The following is a 17,811-nucleotide window of genomic DNA, read 5'->3' on the forward strand; positions in this document are numbered from 1 at the left end:
CCATTTCCCATGTGGCTAAGGCAAAATGAGAAGATTTTTATCTATTTTTTTTCTGTTGATAAATGTTTTTTTTCTCTGATTACTTTTATGAATAAATCTTAAAAATAACAGTAGTAAAGGCTATTATTTCACATTTTCTAATAGACAAAAGGCCCAAGCACATAAAACAATATAAAAGTCCTGTTATAAATAACTGAAATATTTTTACTCTAATAATTTATTATCAGAAACTTTCATTGCTTAAAGAAACAAATCAGGAAGTGTACATTGAGTATCTGAAAGGAAGAAATGAAATACTTAATTTGTATTATCTATGACTAAGGATCATTCAGAAGTGCTGAGCTATTTCTACCTCTTGTGAACAAAACTTACATTGGCCATTACATTAAATATTTACACAATAAGCCATATTATACATCACCTGTTGCCCAAATGCAGCCCCCAAGCATGGCAAAAGGCCAAAACTTAGGGCATCGCAGTATAAGGTTGACCACTACAGCAACCAGCCAAACAGCAGCACAAAGCACCCACTGGAGAAACATGCCTAGAAGTAAATAACATGGTATTAATAGTTCAAATATTGAACAAGCTCATACTTAGGCACACAGCATGTACATGTATACCTATGTATGTGTGTATAAATATATATATATATGTTTATAGAAATGGTCACAATTTGTTAAACGTACATACCAGGCACTTGCACATATCATTTTTATGACTGACTAGTCAGCATATAATCAACCTACCTAAAAGATGGAGAAAATGAATCTGAGATGAATCTGCCTGTCCAAATATCTAGATGTTTGTAGAGACCGACACTAAGTGAGCTCTTGCTTAACATTCAGCTGTCAGAACTTTAGAATAGCACAATAGTGATTTAAATCTTCAGAGATCATTTAGGTCATCTTCTGGGTAAAAATTAAGTCACTTATAGCCATTTACAAGCCTCATAGAATTGAAATTCAATGCCTATGATAGGCTAGATTTTATGAAACTATAGCCTTTTTCGTAAAGGCTACTTCACTTTTATGTTCTTAGTTACTATTGTCCAAGTATGTGAAGATGACCTGGTGATCTCACAGGTACACTGCTTAATAGCACTGAAAGAAACATTAAGGTAGCCTCTCTGCTATCATCTTTGACTCTAACTTTGGGAGATTTTTGTTTATTTTTATTTCCTCACAGTTAAGGAGAGAAAATATTAGCTGCTAACATCAAAACCAAGATAATAGCCAGGCGCTGGTGGCTCATGCCTTTAATCCTAGCTACTCAGGAGGCTGAGATCTGAGGATGGCTGTTCAAAGCCAGCCCGGGTAGGAAAATCTGTGAGACTATCTCCAATAAATCACTCAGAAAACCGGAAGTGGCACTGTGGCTCAAGTGGTAGAGCGCTATCTTTGAGCTGAAGAGCTGAGGGACAGCGCTCATGCCAGAGTTCAAGCCCCATGACCAACAAAAAATCCCAAAAAACAAAAATAAAAGAAAAACAATATAAAAGTGTCAGATAGATGAAAAGGTTTGTTTTACAAGTAAAAAATTGAAAACAAAAATCATCAACCAGACTTTACCAGAGCTGTGGGTGTAGCTTAGTGGTAGAGTGGCATGTGTAAGACCCTGAAGAGTCAGCAAATACACACACACACACACACACACACACACACACACACACACACACACACACCCCAAATACAAATAAACCACACACACACACACACACACACATACACACACACACACACACCCACCCCAAATAAACCAATCCAAAAAGCTTGTGTGGGATCATAAAGCAGATTGTGAAAACCTAAAAGCTGAGTTGTCTGCCTTTTTCTGTTGTTTTTCTATTTCCATTCCAAAGAAAAGACAAGATAGGTTCTAGCAAAAAAATAGTTGCCTTCCTATTGTATAAGCTATCTGAAGACATTAGGAATGAGGAAGATAAAACAAAGTTCCTAGGAAAGTCATTTCTCAACAGATATTCACTTTAATATCTCTAATCCTTTCTTGTGTTATCCATATGGAGGGCATATGAATAAAACAGTTAACTTTTGCTTTTCATTACCTAAAAGTTACCTCACACTTAATTTTGCTCATTACTATTATAGGACGAAGGAAAGAAAACATAAGGGGGAGAGGGAGTCCTCTGGCTTTCCATTTCCATGTAATTCACAGAAACATGGAATCCATAACAAAAGGCATTTTGAAGTGTCTCACAAAAAGGAAACTCTCACAGTGTGGAATTTCTAGCAGGATTAGTAAAATAGGACAACATAGGGAGAAACAGAGAAGGGAGGGAGAACTATCTTCTGCTTTATGGTCAAGAGATGGAAGTAAAGAAAAAGATTCCAAATGGTGGTTTGTTTTATGGTATTCATCTTGGAGGACTACATCTTGAATTCTCATTAGAACTGAATCACATGCTTTCAAGCATGGAAGGCAATAGAGTCAGGGTGAGCCTATTACTTAAAATAGGACTAAGATGGATCTTATTGTTACTTAATATATCAGAGACAAGTGGCCTCAGTCTACTCAAGCACAGCAACAATAGGTATAATTTTTAGGCCAGTATTTCAGATATGTCCTTTTTAACATAGGCAGCTTCCTACTAAAAGGAGAAGTGAGTCAGGTCTTTTATGTACTCCTATTCTGGTTGCTTAATAAGAGAAAGGAAGGGTGAACGAGGAAAATTTGCTGCTCTGAATTTTTCCTTTACAGTTTTACTTCCTGGTTCTTTTCTAATTCCTGAGTCTGACACTAACATTTTTAATATCCTTGTCACTCCATCTACCGATCCTATCTAAAGTGCATCATGTAAAGCTATGGATGTTAGGGGAATAGCTTCTTCAGAAGTATAATAAAAATGGGTCACATAATAAAAACAATAATAGTTATCACTACACAAATGCTGTAATAAATATAGCACTTCAACATAAGAAAGACTCACAGTTTGGTAGTGGAACTGGAATCAGAAGGGGCTTGATAACTGCATTATTATGAAGTTGGATGAACGATCTGACACCAGCTGTAGGTGAGCCTGATAAACAGCATGTGAGGGTAAAGAGAACTGAGGAAGCTGGGAAAGATTTGAAGTGTATGTTTTTGTGTGTGTGTGTGTGTGTGTGTGTGTGTGTGTGTGTGTGTGTGTGTGTGTGTGTGTGTGTGTGTGTGTGTGTGTGTGTTGTGTGCACATATTGGACATTACTACATATATTTATTTAACTGGGAATAATATTCTGTATTTGTCTCTTATTTTCTGCAACACAAAATTATGTATATGAAAGCATGACATTCATGTTAGCCTCATATTGTTTTCTAATTTATCAGTTGTGTTGGAAAATTTAAAATTTGTGCTTTCAAACCATGTGTTGCTTGTAGAACTGGCTATAACTTACTGATGTGGCTGAAAATTTTTCCTGACAGTATCCCTTCCTAGTCTTCCTTGAATCACAGCTAGAAGGGTTATACTCTTCTAACTCTTGGATAAACAGGTAACTATCATTTTAAAAAGAGCAAAAAGCAAAACAATTTAAAATTTTAAAAATGATTTTAGTTTAGCAATGAAGTAAAAATTATTACCATCACCAGTATCATATTTTTTAAGTGGCACAAAGTTTGAGCCAAACAGAAGTATTGCCACAGAAGAGGAGAGGTAGCCAATGGCCAGGCCTGTTCCATTATTGTTCATGGTGCTAAGAGAGCCAGAGTGAGCTGGTGCACTTTAGACTCGATGCCCTTTTCAAGAGTTTCTGAAATGAAAGAAATAAAAATGAAACCATGAGAAGTTGTAAACCCCTGGACAAATTATATTCAATATATGATGTTTGTTCATTAAAAGTACACTACAGTTCTTTCTTGTTAATAGTCAGGACATTATGCAATTATATATTATGTTTATACTGTATTTTCATTTATTCTACTGCAGATATTCTTTATTACTAATGTACAATAAAAAGAAACCCAATGTTTCCTTCAAAACTTGAAAACTTCTCCCAAGTTCTGAATCCAATCTTTACTACATTATAACAAATATTCCCCTGTGAACTGGACTGATATTATGAAAAAAGTGTTTGAGTTTGGAGTTCAATTGGCTGGGGTGTCAATCAAATTCAAAGGTACCTAAAAAGACTTTCAGAATTATTAAGTGCTTTATAAGCAAAAGCTTTGGTTGAATTTCAGACAAATGTTCCCTTAAGGGAACATTTAGGTTGCAGTATTGCTGTTGACTAAGAATACCCTGGAGGTGAAAGCATTTTTCTTTCAATCAGGAATATATCCATAGTAGACATCCACTTACATAGTTGCATAATCTTGTCATCTGGACAGGTGGTGTAATTCAGTGGTAGAGTGTGTATTTACTATATGTGAAACCCGGGGTTCTATCCTCAGATCAATCAATCAACCAATCAATCAATAGCTTGTGAATTTCTATCTGACCTTTATAAGCAAACGAAGATAGAAGTAATGCTTCACAAATCTTGTCGAATCAACTATCAGCAGTGGGTATGTTGCGCAACACTAGCAATTTGCAGGACAGTGTAAGGGAGGTAGTCAGCACTCTGGCTTGTGCAATTTAGAAACCATGGCTCATGTATAGATAACTAACTTTTCACTAAAATTAATCAAAACAAGTTAAAAACATCCAGCCATGTTAATTACATTTCAAATGCCTAGTATCCATGTGTCTTTTAGCCATCGTACTGGACAATGCAGATTCTAGAACTGTCTATCATTGCAGAAAGTTCTTGCACCCCAGTACAAGTATATACTTGATGAAGTTCTGGTTTCGCTAGGAATATCCAAACCACCAACAACCCACAGTCAGATCTTTTTCATGAGAAAACATTTGGAAATGGCCACCAAACACAATTCATCTTTTTCATTGCATAAGCTACATGAGGAAAATATCCACAAAATAATTTGGTTAGTCTTTCTACCACATCATTTTAGATTCATGTTTTTTTTTAATTTTAATTTTTTGTGAACATACTTTACAGAGGGGTTACAATTACATGGGCAAGATAATGCGTACATTTCTTATCAAGCATTGCAGCCTCCTCCTTTGTTAACCCTTCACATCCCTTCCCAGCCTCCTCCCCCACACCCAATCCACCCCTCTCCCCTGCCCCCCCACCCGCACCAACTTTGTAAAGTTCATTTTTGACATGACAACTTATACTTCTCATTGTTGCAACAGGTCCACCTGTATTCTTAAACGACTTGTTTTTCCCCATCTCCTCCACAAATTATGCCGACATCAAATATAGTGAAAGCAGGGGTTATACGGTGGGGGAGGGACATACAAAGCAACAATGAAATAATCTTATAAATGCATTAGAAACAAATGCATGAAAGAAAAAAACATTAAAATACATATCTAAAGGTTCATTTTCCTAAATCACATTATCTGACCTTTTCTGCTTGACTCATACATATACTAGATATTGCAAATAAGGGAAACCATGGGACCTATGTTTCTTTGGGCCTGGCTTACTTCACTTAATATAATTTTTTCCAAGTTTTTCCATTTCCTAACAAATGGAGCAATGTCATTCTTCTGATGGAGGCATAGAATACACCACATTTTCTTGATCCATTCATCTACTGAGGGGCATCTGGGTTGGTTCCATATCTTAGCTATGGTAAATAATGCTGCAATAAACATAGTTGTGCTGGTAGCTTTAGTGTGGTCTTGTTTGTAAACATTTGGGTAAATGCCCAAAAGTGGGATTGCTGGGTCATAGGGGAGCTCTATGTGGAGTCTTTTGAGGAACCTCCATACTGCTTTCCAAAGTGGTTGAACAAGTTTACACTTCCACCAACAATGAAGTAAGGTTCCCTTCTGTCCACATCCCCTCCAGCATCTGTTGTTGTTAGAGTTCTTGATTTTGACATTCTAAATGGGGTGAGGTGGTATCCCAATGTTGTTTTGATTTGCATTTCTTTTATGGCTAGGGAGGTTGAGCATTTTTTCATGTGAGATTCATGTTTTATATACTGATTGGAACTACTATCCTGGAATAGAATTCAGGATAATCCAGTCTTTTTCTCCCTTTCAACCTTTATGTCATAGTGATAAGTTTGTGTGGATGTTTCCAGAATTTATATGAAATCATTTATTTTTATGGCAATGCTAAATATTTAAAGATCCATATATTGTTCTTAAGTATTGTTGTGCTTTGGCAGGGAATACTAATACACAATTACCTACAAAACATCTTGATACCTTTATGGAAAATTTAACTAAAAACAGGAATATATTCAAAATAGGACAATAACTTTCATAAAGAAAATGCCTATTTGAAATTATCTGTACTTTCTTAAAAACATACTGCTGAGAAGAAAGTATCTTTCATGGAGATATGGATGAGGAAGAGGCTGAGACATATTGAAAAGTTAAAAGTGTCACTATCCATAATAGTCCTCTGGTAGGATCCAAGGAAGTTTAAACCTAACATTAACTTACATGGCCCATAGAGGAAGAACTGATAGGAGCAGATACCAAACATAAATTGGGGAAACTGAGACAAGAAGAGCCCTGCCTGGATTTCACAGAGACTCTGTCTCAAACAAACAAGCAAACAAAAGCAAATAAACAAAACCCATCATTGTAGGAGAACTGAAAAATATAATGTATACAATAATATAATATAATATACTGAGAAAGCAAGAAGAAGGAAAAGGAGGAGGAGTAGGAGGAAATATTTAGGAAGGGCATCAGATGAAATAACAGGATTAGCTCTTGGTTAGGAAATAACTTACTTTCCATTTTAATTCAGATCAGGTGGGAAAAAAACCCCAAAGTTTTACATAAAAAGAAGATATTGGGGGCTGGGAAGATGGCTCAGTGGTAGAGCGCTTGCCTTGCATGCCTGAGGCCCTGGGTTTGATTCCTCAGCACCACATAAGCAAAAAGAAAAAAGCCGGAAGTGGCGCTGTGGCTCAAAGGGTAGAGCACTAGCCTTGAGCTGAAGAGCTGAGGGACAGCGCCCAGGCCCAGAGTTCAGGCCCCACGATTGGACCCCCAAAATAATAAAAAGAATAAAAAGAATGGATTGTCAGCTGGGAGCTGGTGGCTCATATCTGTAATCCTAGCTTCTCAGGAGTTTGAGATCTGGAGGATTGAGGTTTGAAGCCAGGCTGGGCCACCTAGATTTTATCCCAAAATAACCAGGCAAAAGCTGGGCTTGATGGAGAGTGCCACTGGGGTTTGAACTCATCCACCTGAAGGTACTCTACTTTTTGAGGCAAGTCCCAGATGGGGCAGAAAGGCCCTGGACTGGAAATAATTTGAAGTGCTGGTCAAGTGTAGGACTTGCACTGTGACTGATGAAATGAGCTGTCTTAGGTTACTACCTGCAGGTACATGAAGTTTATGGCACAACTCTTCATTTCACAGAGCAGGCAGTTTTGACTGTCAATAGCTTACCATCATTTAGGAAGAATCTACTCTCTTTGAATTAATGACATTTTTGTAGAAAAGAAAGACAATCACTTCAGCATATTACTCCTATTTCTTTTTAGCACAAACCTAAGGCTCAAACTACTGGTACTTTTAAAACTTTTACTTTATTATTTTTCTTTAAAAATTTTAAATTAAGTTTAATTGCTACATATAAACATAAAACACACACATAATAATCAGGTAACATGTCCCATATTGGATATGTATAAAAAGTCACATTTGAATCAGTTTAAATCCATCTATTTCCTCAAACGTTCAGGGTGCTTTGAACATTTTTTTCCCTATTTAATGCTTACTTTTAAATGGTCATTGATATTAGGTATTTATTTTTTAAATTTTTACTACTTTTCTTTCTTTTAACTGTTTTCCTACTAATTCTATGCCTCTCCCCCACCCCCTTTTAATTAGTACTGGGTGTGTCCTTTACCACTGCTACTTCAACGACTGCATTTTTAGTTTATTGATTTCCTCAAATCTCCAGGCAAAGTTAGCAGGACGTGCACTTTACTATGAGCTCCAGTTTACGTGTGGCAATCAGAGAAAAGGGCTGCACTTCCGTGAATGAGCCGAAGCAGCTCAGCTCCAGGCTGCGGAGCTTACTCGAGTTGGTAAGGCGCTGCGCCAAGTCGGAGCAGGCTCCTTAAGCAGAGTCCCTGTACGTCAACTGCGCAAAGTTCTTACCCTCAATGCGCGAAGTCTGGGTACGCTTAATGCGCAGAGTCTGTACTCGCTTGTTGCGCAAAGTCCGTGGGTGCCCCCGTCCCCCGCGAAAAGTTCTTATTGCGCAGAGTCCGTACCCTCTACGCAGAATCCGTATCTATTCACCGACCTGCCTGGTCATACTCACAGCGCGCTCCACGCCGCAGCCCGAGTGCCGCGCTCTCTGACCGGACCCCAGAGCTGGAGCTGAACTTTATCCAGACGCATCCACCCCGCCTCAGTCCTCTACTTCCTGCTGGGTCCGTCACCTCCACACCCTCTGGGAGGCCCTCTCAGGCCAGCAGGCTGGGGCCGCCCTCCTCCCAAGGTTGGGCCACATGGCCTGTCAGGTGACTTGCTGATAGCCATCAAGTTCTGTCATTCAACCAGAGAAACAGGCTTTATGTGTGCAAAAAGGGCACAGCCAAGCTAGAAACCCCTTTTTAAGTGTGATTTGTGATGTTTACGGATAAAACAGAAGGCTGAGGGGTTTCACAGCGTAACTGAAGAACCGAAACTGACTTTTTCCCATTTCACTTCATCACCAGTACTTTATAAATCCAGATCATTGATCTATCTATTGAACTAACAGAAGAAGAATGACATATGGGAATATAACTCAGGTTTGGTTGCATCTGACAATTTGCATTCCTCTTCCTTTATACACCCTTCCTCCTGCCTACTTCTTTTTTTTTTCTTCTTTCTTTTTCTTTCTTTCTTTCTTTTTTTTTTTTTTTTTTAAGTACTAAACCCATACCAGACCAACTAAAGTGGAATCCTGGGAGTGGTGCTCAGGAACTGTTTTCTTTTTGAATTTCTTGAAGATAGAGCATGTGTGAAAATAGGCTTGAGGATCATATTCTAGATCAGTAGTTATCTGATTTCCATGCCTGTAAGAATCACTCAGGAATGGTTTGAGGAACATTCTTCTAGTTTTCAACTGTCTAATATGTAAATTCTTGCAGCATGTGGTTATTCATCTTAGAAAAAATGGAATTAACAATTCTACTGGATTAGAGTAATTAAACACTGGCACATCAACTACTATAATAACATTTCTATTGTTAAAAATATAGAGCCTCTTTATCACTACAGAAAGCTCCAGAGGAGATCATTGTAATAGACTTGAGGAAACCCTACCTTCCAGGTTTCAGTACACCAGAGGACACAGACATTAACTTTAAATTCCCAAACAGGAAATATAAGTACTCCTCTACTATGAGGTTCAGGATAGCCTCTTGAAGAAATGACATTAAACTAAGGCCATCCAGTGTTGCTAATGGTTGTGGAGATCACAAGGGAGAAACAAAAACAAAAACTCTAAAGACTTAAATGGTGAGGTTTTCTGGAAGGAAGTTTGCTTTATTTCAATGTCACATTCATTAGTAGAGGGAAGGCAAAGTATCATTTCATTTAAGAATTTTTTGAAAAATTCCTCTTCAACATGGCAAATTCTACAGGATTTTAGGCATCCACACATAGTGAGATCAAAGGAAGATACTCTTAGAGGAACACAAAGGCACAGTGCCTATGTGCATCTGATCATATAAAATATTTATCAAAATGAACTCCAGGAAGGGGAAACAAGAGGTTTTTTTCCTTTGGTCCTGTTTTGGTTTTGTTTTGTTTTGTCTTGTTTGTTTATCTGTCTTTGGGAGGGCAAGAGATGGAGGGACAATGGATGAACAAATGCAGAAGTGGCACTCTGTAGATACTATGTTGAAAATGTACCATACAATTTGTGGGTGTGATGGGAGGGAAAAACTGGGAGAGAGTAAGGGAAGGGGTGAATTTATGCTTTACCTGACTTATGCAACTGTAACCCCTCTGTACATCATCTTTATAATAACAACAAAAATGAAATAAAAATGTTTTTCCACTTAAGGGAAATGATTAATTAAGCAATCCAGAAAAAATTGGAAGAAATAAGTTCCCTTGGCCACATGTACATGTATATACAGACATATTGGTTTACTGTGCTCTATTGTGTTTTATGGAGAGATGAAGATGATGTTGGTGATAGTGATGGTGATTTTACAAACTGAATGTTTGTGGCAATCTACTGGTACCATTTTTCTAACAGTATATGTTCATTTTGTGTCTTATATTTCTCATAAAATTCCAGCTTTTCGATTATCATCATATCTGTTATGGTGGTCAGTGTATAATTTTCTGATTCCTTTTTGGTACCATGAACTTCAACCACATAAGACAGGGATTTTTGGACCCCCACCTTTTCCCCACCCAAGGATTGGCTCCAAAGTCTTGTACACACTAAGTGAGTGCTCTGTCACCAGTATACCAAAACAAGGAACGTAATCAATCAGGCTATTATACTGGCTATACCCTGGTCTCTTCTAAGGTCTCCTTAATCCTTGACACACAAAAATATTGAACTAGGATAGTTAATACTCCTACAATGGTAAGTGGTCACATTGGATGAAGTTATATCTCTCACTTTAAATAAAAAGCTAACTACAGGCCATTTGGACCAGAATCTGGTGCAGAATAAGTGTTATACAGAGTAGCCTTTCAATTTTAATTGCATATTGCATTTCCAAATGATTTGATGGGGATTGGGAAAGCAATAAAGAGAAAATATATGTCTAGGATAGTCCTAGCAGAGGATCAGAATAGCTCAGTGGTATATACATAATGACCATACAAAATGATACGACTCAAAATGAACTCCAGGATTTGGAAACAAGAGATTTGTTTTCTTTTTCTTTTTGTTTTTAATGTACTGTGTGAAGTTATCTCTTTTATCCTTCATTATTTTTCTATTTCCGCTCCCCCTTTGGGTTATCCCTGTAGTTGCTGCTTTTGATTTTGGTATCCTATGTCTTGTATATATGTTTATCTGATCTGGGGAAAGAAAGGGGGATAACAAAATGGTGAGACAAAGGACAAAGGATAAACCAATGCAATAGTGATATTCACAAGATACTATGTTGGAAATGAATTTTACAACTTGAGCGGGAGAGAAGGGAAGGAGGGAAAGTGGGAGAAAAAAGGGAGGGGGTAGCAATGTTTGTCAAGAAATGTACTCATACCTTATGTAACTGTAATCCCTCTGTGTATCATCCTTACAATAAAATTAAAAAAATTAATTTAAAAAATCTAAATATTTATATTCATAAAAGTCAAGGACATAAAATCTTGCTTTTTATACTCTTTATGGAGCATATGTTCAATTCATGTTTCCAACTCCTTTGTTCTTGCTCTTTTGATAAATTTCTTTCAATGGATGACTAATTTCTATTTCAATTAGGTTCCCTCCTTTATTATTGATAACAGACTTCAGCCTTTTACCTAGTATTGAGGAGAAAGGATTAACCCTCTTTATGTGTACATGATCTTTATATGTAATGATTTATGTTATGTCTATATAGACCAAGGGTGAGTAAATTAAGTGAAATTAAGGAGAGTAACATTTAGCTAACTAAAATTTTCTTTTGTTTTTTTTTGTTTTTTTTGGGTCCCATCGTCGGGCCTGAACTGTGGGCCTGGGCGCTGTCCCTCAGCTCTTCAGCTCAAGGCTAGCGCTCTACCACTTGAGCCACAGCGCTACTTCCGACTTTTTGCTTATGTGGTGCTGAGGAATCGAACCCAGGGCCTCAGGCATGCAAGGCAAGTGCTCTACCACTGAGCCACTTCCCAGCCCTAAAATTTTCTTATAAAAACAAATAAAAAGCTAGCAATGGTAACACCTTGTGAGACAGGCATGTTACAAGCTGAAGCAGGTTAGGAGTCAGGTTTTTCTTGCCAACCACCTACCAACTGGTAAATTCAATGGAAAAATGGGCCAGCCTACACATTGCTTCTGTTCAGAAATGTCTATCCAGATCATTTACCTATACCTCAAGTAGATTTTTGTTTATCATGAAGTGATGAAGTTTTTTGAAGGTTTTTGTTGTTGTTGCTGTTATTGATGTTTTAAATGCCCATCCTGGGGCTTGAATTCAGCACTTAGGTGCTGTCCCTGAGCTTTTTTGCTCAAGGCTATAGCACCACTTCTAGTTGGTTTTGGTGGTTAACTAGGGATAAGAGTGTCACAGGTTTTCCTGTCCAGGCTGGATTTGACCCATGATCCTTAGATCTCGGCCACCTGTGTAGTTATGATTACAGGTGTGAGTCACTGGTGCCTGGGTAAGTTTTTATATATTGTCTGAATATCAATTCTCTGTCAAATGACAAGTTGGTAAATATTTTCTCAGACTCTGCAAGTTGTCTCTGCAGTCAGGATTTTGTTTTGTTTTGTTTTTATTCATTGCTGTGCTGAAGTGTTTTAGTGTTATGTAATCCATCTTGTCAATTCTTGTTTGTTTTCTGTGCAGAAAACCACTGCTTATACCAATGTCTCGAAGTATTGCCCTATGTTTTCTTCTAATAACTTCAGTATTTCAGGTATCATATTTAGGTCCTTGATCTATTTTGAGTTGATTTTTATGAAAAATATTCAGTATCATTAATCTTCAGGGAAATGCAGATGAAAACTACCATGAGATTACACCTTTATGTCAGTTAGAATGGCTACTAAAAAATAAAAGACTAGCAAACACAAGCAGGGATGTAAAGAAAGGGGCTCCTATATGCTATTGATGGGAATGTAAATAAACATAGCCATGATTGAGATGTCTTGTTATTGAATCTCTATGGCTCATATACTGAGAGATATATTGACAAAATGAGACAACATGGAAGCAAAGGCATGATAACAAGGAGATAAATGCAAACTCTGAGCGTAAAAGGAAGTATTGGAAAGAAGAAACCCTCCAACAGCAAAGAGAATACATGACAGCTGACAAAACATTGATGAGCTTGACAATGACTCAACAGAAACTTCTCTGACTTAAAGAGAAAACAGATCTTTCTGTCTATCTCTGTCTCTGTCAGTCTCTGTCTGTCTGCCTGTCTCTGTCTCTATCTCTCTCTCCCTCCTTTTTTTTTATTTTGCCAGTCCTGTGGCTTATACTCTGGGGCCTGGGCGCTGTTCCTAAGCTCCTTTTGTTGAAGGCTAGTGCTCTACCACTTGAGCCACAGCTTCACTTCTACCTTTTTTACATAATTATTTGGCGATAAGAGTCTCACAGACTTTCCTGCTCAGGCTGGCTTCAAACTGTGATCTTCAGATCTCAACTACTTGAGTAACTAGGATTACCAGTGTAAAACACCAGTGCCTGGCTAGAAAACAGACTTTTAAAAAGGCACAGATACCAGGAAGTGTGAGACAATTGGAAAAGAGATTAAATAAAGATAATGGTAAATATTAGCATGAAAAAAGAGAAAGAATTAGAAAGTAAAGTAGTAATGGTTGGCTATCTTCTAAAATTAATGACAGATACCAAATAACAGATGCAGGGAGTTCAGAGAATACCCTAAAACAAAACTTCCATGTACATTTGTCATATAGAAATTTCAGAAAATCCAAGAAAGAAACTGGAAGAATAACTCTTACCTATAGAGGAAGAAGGATAAGAATTAAACCAAACTGCTTAGAATCAGGAAAAAGTAAAATATTTAGAAAATATTTAGAAATATTTAGAAAAACAAAAGTTGCTAACCTAGGATGTGGTATCCAGTGTTATCATCCTTCAAAACTGAAAAAGAAGACATTCACAGAAAAACAAAACTAAGGACAACTGCCTTGGAAGAAGTATTAAAAGAAGCTCTTCAAAGAAGAATATTGGAAAAAGAATATATTAAGGTAAACTTAAATCTTTCATTATACTTTTTTTGGGATAAAAAGTCAGAGTCTTTAACACTTGACCCATGCCCTCAGTCAATTTTTGCCCCGGCTACTTGCTTTATGCCTGGGCAGGCCTTGACTGGGATCCTTCTACTTACACTTTCAGGTGTTGGTAGGGATGACAGGAGCGTATTTCCCCTGCACTTGGAATAACAGGTGCTGGACACAGTGAGCCACTGGTTGAGATAGAGTCTTACAACCTTTGATTAAAATTCATCATTCATTCATAAACTGCTTTGGTGAATGGCAGCTCCTTTGTACTACGACTTGGATCTTTTCTAGTCCTCTATTTGTAATGGTGCAAATTCACCATGCACATACTCAGGATGAACAGTGCTGAACCAAACAGCAACATCATTTAATTGAGTATTTACAGAATGTTTCATCCTATAATGGCAGACACTTTCTCACATAGAATACTAAGCTAGACAGATTACATTTGAGGCCCTATACATCTTTCAGAACTCATAGAACTGTACAACATCAGAAATGAATTAAGCTGGAGGCCATTGTCTAATGTATAGGTAGCAAAAATTTTTTAAAAAGCCAACATGAGGCTGGGAAGGTGGCTCAATGGTAGAGTGCTTCCCTTGCATGCATGAGGCCCTGGGTTTAATTCCTCAGCACCACATAAGCAGAAAAAACAGGAAGTGGCACTGTAGCTCAAGTGGTGGAGCGCTAGCCTTGAGCTAAAGAGCTGAGGAACAGCTCAGGCCCAGGCCCAGTGGCTCATGCCTGCAATCCTAGCTACTCATGGCTATAATCCTATACTAAACTGAGGGCTGAGGTTCAAAAGCAGTCTGAGTAGAAAAGCTCTTCTCCCCAATGAATCAGCAAAACACCAGAAGTGGAGGTATGGTTCAAATGTTGTTAGAGAATTAGTCTTGAGCTGGAAAAAGCCAAGAAGAGAGTCAGGCCCTGAGTTCAAGCTTCAGAAAAGGCACAAAGAAAGAGTAAAATAAATTCATGACAAGTGCATCAATTATTGCTCTGCTAATTACACTAAGCACACTAATACCAAGGCCACTGTGATATGAGGGAGAAGGACTAAATGAGAACTCACTGTCTTTTCAAATTTTCTGTTAACACTATTGTAAAAATAGTCTATATCTTACTTTAAACTTGTAATTGTTTTATACCAGTTATACTATGGCTCAACCAGTGAATTAAACCAATTACATCAGCTATCTATCTATCTATCTATCTATCTATCTATCTATCTATCTATCTATCTATCTATCTATCTATCTATCTATATGTAACTGTATAATATATAATATATAAAGACACACACATATATACATATAAATGTATTTTTCCTTTCTTTCTTTCTTTCTTTCTTTTTTTTCCTTTTTGCTTTAGAGCCAGGATCTCCACACTGGCATCAAACTCACAATTCTGCCTTCTTAGCCTCCCCAGTCCTAGGGATTATAGGTTTGTGTCAGCTCTGTATTTGCATACTGGAATATATTTAAGTTACTTGGTATCTTTTTACATTCATTGAATAATAGAAGTACTTTCTAAAGTGAGAGATCTACTGTCAAGTAATATTTTATTCCTTTCTATAGAATCCAAACGAATTATTTCCACATTTAATCTCTGAATACCTATTTACCGTTTTATGAGGTTTCAGAGGTATGTCTATGGAAGTTTTAACAAGTCTCAGCCACTTGCTATTTTCTCCTGATTGCTAAATGCTTTTCAGACTGAGTGATCCTGCTTCTTGTTTTGAGGCTCACTGTTTATCATGAGGAAGTATGAATTGTGTTGGGGGTGGGTTGGGGGCTGCTGACTCCTTAGATTATGAAATATATGCACTGTTAGTTTATTTTAGAAGGAAGAAGTTAATTTAACATACATATTTAGATTACTAAGCATGTTCTCACTAAGCATGGGAGAACTTACAGATACCAATGAGTCTTCTGGATTTCACAGGCACAAATTGCTATCATTGTAAACCAAAGTGTTCTTTGGTTCTTCATGGTGACTAACTTAAATTACTCCATTGACATAGTGACTGCTTGCTTTGCCTGGCACATCAACAAATCTTCTTCCACTTAAGTTGTATCTTTTGCTTTCCCACATGCCAGAAAAAGTCTTGCAGTTATGTGCAAGTGGACTTTCTTTCCTCCTGGGAGACTGGGTGATGTTTCCTGCCCTGTGTTGGTGCTACAAATCTGATCCCTGTCACTGTTCATGAGGCTGAGAGATAGGATGACATATTGAGATGGCACTGCCATTCAGATATCTGACTCAGGAAAGTCTCCAATGGCATTGTGGGAAGGGGAGGCCATAGAGGAGCCATTTCTGCTATCCTCCATGGGTCAGAAGCATACAGCAGTTCAGGATTTTCTTACTTGTGGACCCAGATGTCCCCATCACAGGTGGCATGTCCCACTCTGTTACTGTTACAGCTCTGAGGTGAACAGATGAGGCCAGTCAAGTGTGTGCATGCTACCATTCCAGTTCCAGGCTTCCAAGGCTTCATTTTGAAAACATCTGCCTTATGAGTGGGTGAAGTATTTCATTTCACACTGTTGACAATGTACTAATCTGACCGTGTCATTTTATTCATTTTGATTTATTGGGAACCAAGAGCCATTAATAAAACTCAGCTAACTATATTATCCTAACACAGTTTTTCAAGAAAAAATATATCACATCATGGACCCCAGGAAAATTTCCAAGAACAAAGTGAAATTAAGATGAAGAGTTGAAGAGAGAGAGAGAGAGAGAGAGAGAGAGAGAGAGAGAGAGAGAGAGAGAGAGAGAGAGAGAGAGAGAGAGAGAGAGAGAGAGAGGAGGGAGGGAGGGAGGGAGAGAGAGAGAGAGAGAGAGAGAGAGAGGGAGAGAGAGAGAGAAAATATGAGAGAGAGAGGGAAGAGAGGGAGAGGAAGGGAAGGGCAGGCCTCACTGAGGGAGAATATTCACTTAGGAAAGACCTGAAGGAGGCATGTGGGGAGGACAGAGGCCCTGTGATGATCTGAGGAATGGTAAAGATGTGATTTCAGTTGTTACACAGGTGATCCAAAGAGTGAGTTACATTCCAATAGCTAATGTTTGTGGGCAGCATGAGAGAGGCCTGGAGTTTCTGAAAGGACTTAGTTATTCCTCAGAGGGAAATGGGGACTCACTGGTATCATATAATCATAAAATCATATAATCACTGGAGTCATATAATCACAGTCAGCCATCTGTTTTTGTATGTAATGAATGCAAATGTGTAATGGTAGCAAGAGAAGACACTAAGATTTGGTTATCTCTTAGTATCTGTGGGCCAAGAATTTAGGAGCTGCTGCATAGAGGCTGGAGGTCATCTAAGGAAATAGAATCCTGTCTAAAGGGTTTACTCACAGCCTGGAAAAGTTGCTCTGGATGTCGAGGAAGACCTCAGGTCCTCCTCACAGCGATCTTACAGTGGGGCTGCTGGGCTCTTCTAGTAACGTGGTGTTGGCTTTCCACAGAGTTGAAAGGGCTAAGGTGAGAGAGTCATTGTCTTGGTGACCTAGCCACTGAAGTCACTGCTGCCGCCTCTGCTGGGCTGTCTTCATCACAATGTCCATCTCTGGGGAATTGTGGATGTCAGAGCTGAGGATCAATGGGCTACCTTGGAAGTTTGCTCCTAGCAAACAGAAACAAGAGTTACTATAATACTGTCCTCGAATGGACACACATGGGAGGATTGAGTGCAAAAACAGAGGGAATCACCTTTGTTAGGTGCATGAAGACATCAGTAGTAAGGACATGTTGCTGCAGTTACAAGGAGGGGAATAGTGTGGTAGTGTATACTTGGTTATATTTGCTTCAATGTGACTGCTTCTTAATAAAATAGGAATAAAGAACCTAGGTCAAGGGTAATGACCAGGAAGTAAGTGATGGAGGCTCATAATTATTTTAAAAA

The 17,811-nt window shown here is 38.1% G+C and overlaps 1 protein-coding gene across 8 annotated transcripts in view; it reads right to left on the reverse strand.

The window, feature by feature from the left end:
* Positions 1-17,366, reverse strand: part of Tmem144 (transmembrane protein 144) — a 45,704-nt gene extending 28,338 nt beyond the window's left edge. For 3 of the 8 annotated variants that reach the window (XM_070012259.1, XM_070012261.1, XM_070012255.1), the window contains exons 1-4: positions 8,310-8,453; positions 3,577-3,746; positions 2,945-3,034; positions 422-544 (exon numbers count right to left, since the gene is read on the reverse strand). In XM_070012259.1, coding sequence (XP_069868360.1) covers positions 422-544; positions 2,945-3,034; positions 3,577-3,685 — 322 coding nt within the window. In that variant the 5' untranslated portion in view covers positions 3,686-3,746; positions 8,310-8,453. The other 5 variants (XM_070012263.1, XM_070012260.1, XM_070012257.1 and 2 more) reach the window with 4 other exon arrangements.
* Between the last annotated feature and the right edge of the window lie 445 nt (positions 17,367-17,811).

This window comes from Dipodomys merriami, unplaced genomic scaffold (genome assembly GCF_024711535.1).
Source record: "Dipodomys merriami isolate MVZ:Mamm:240054 unplaced genomic scaffold, mDipMer1.0.p SCAF_9, whole genome shotgun sequence".
NCBI lineage: Eukaryota > Metazoa > Chordata > Mammalia > Rodentia > Heteromyidae > Dipodomys > Dipodomys merriami.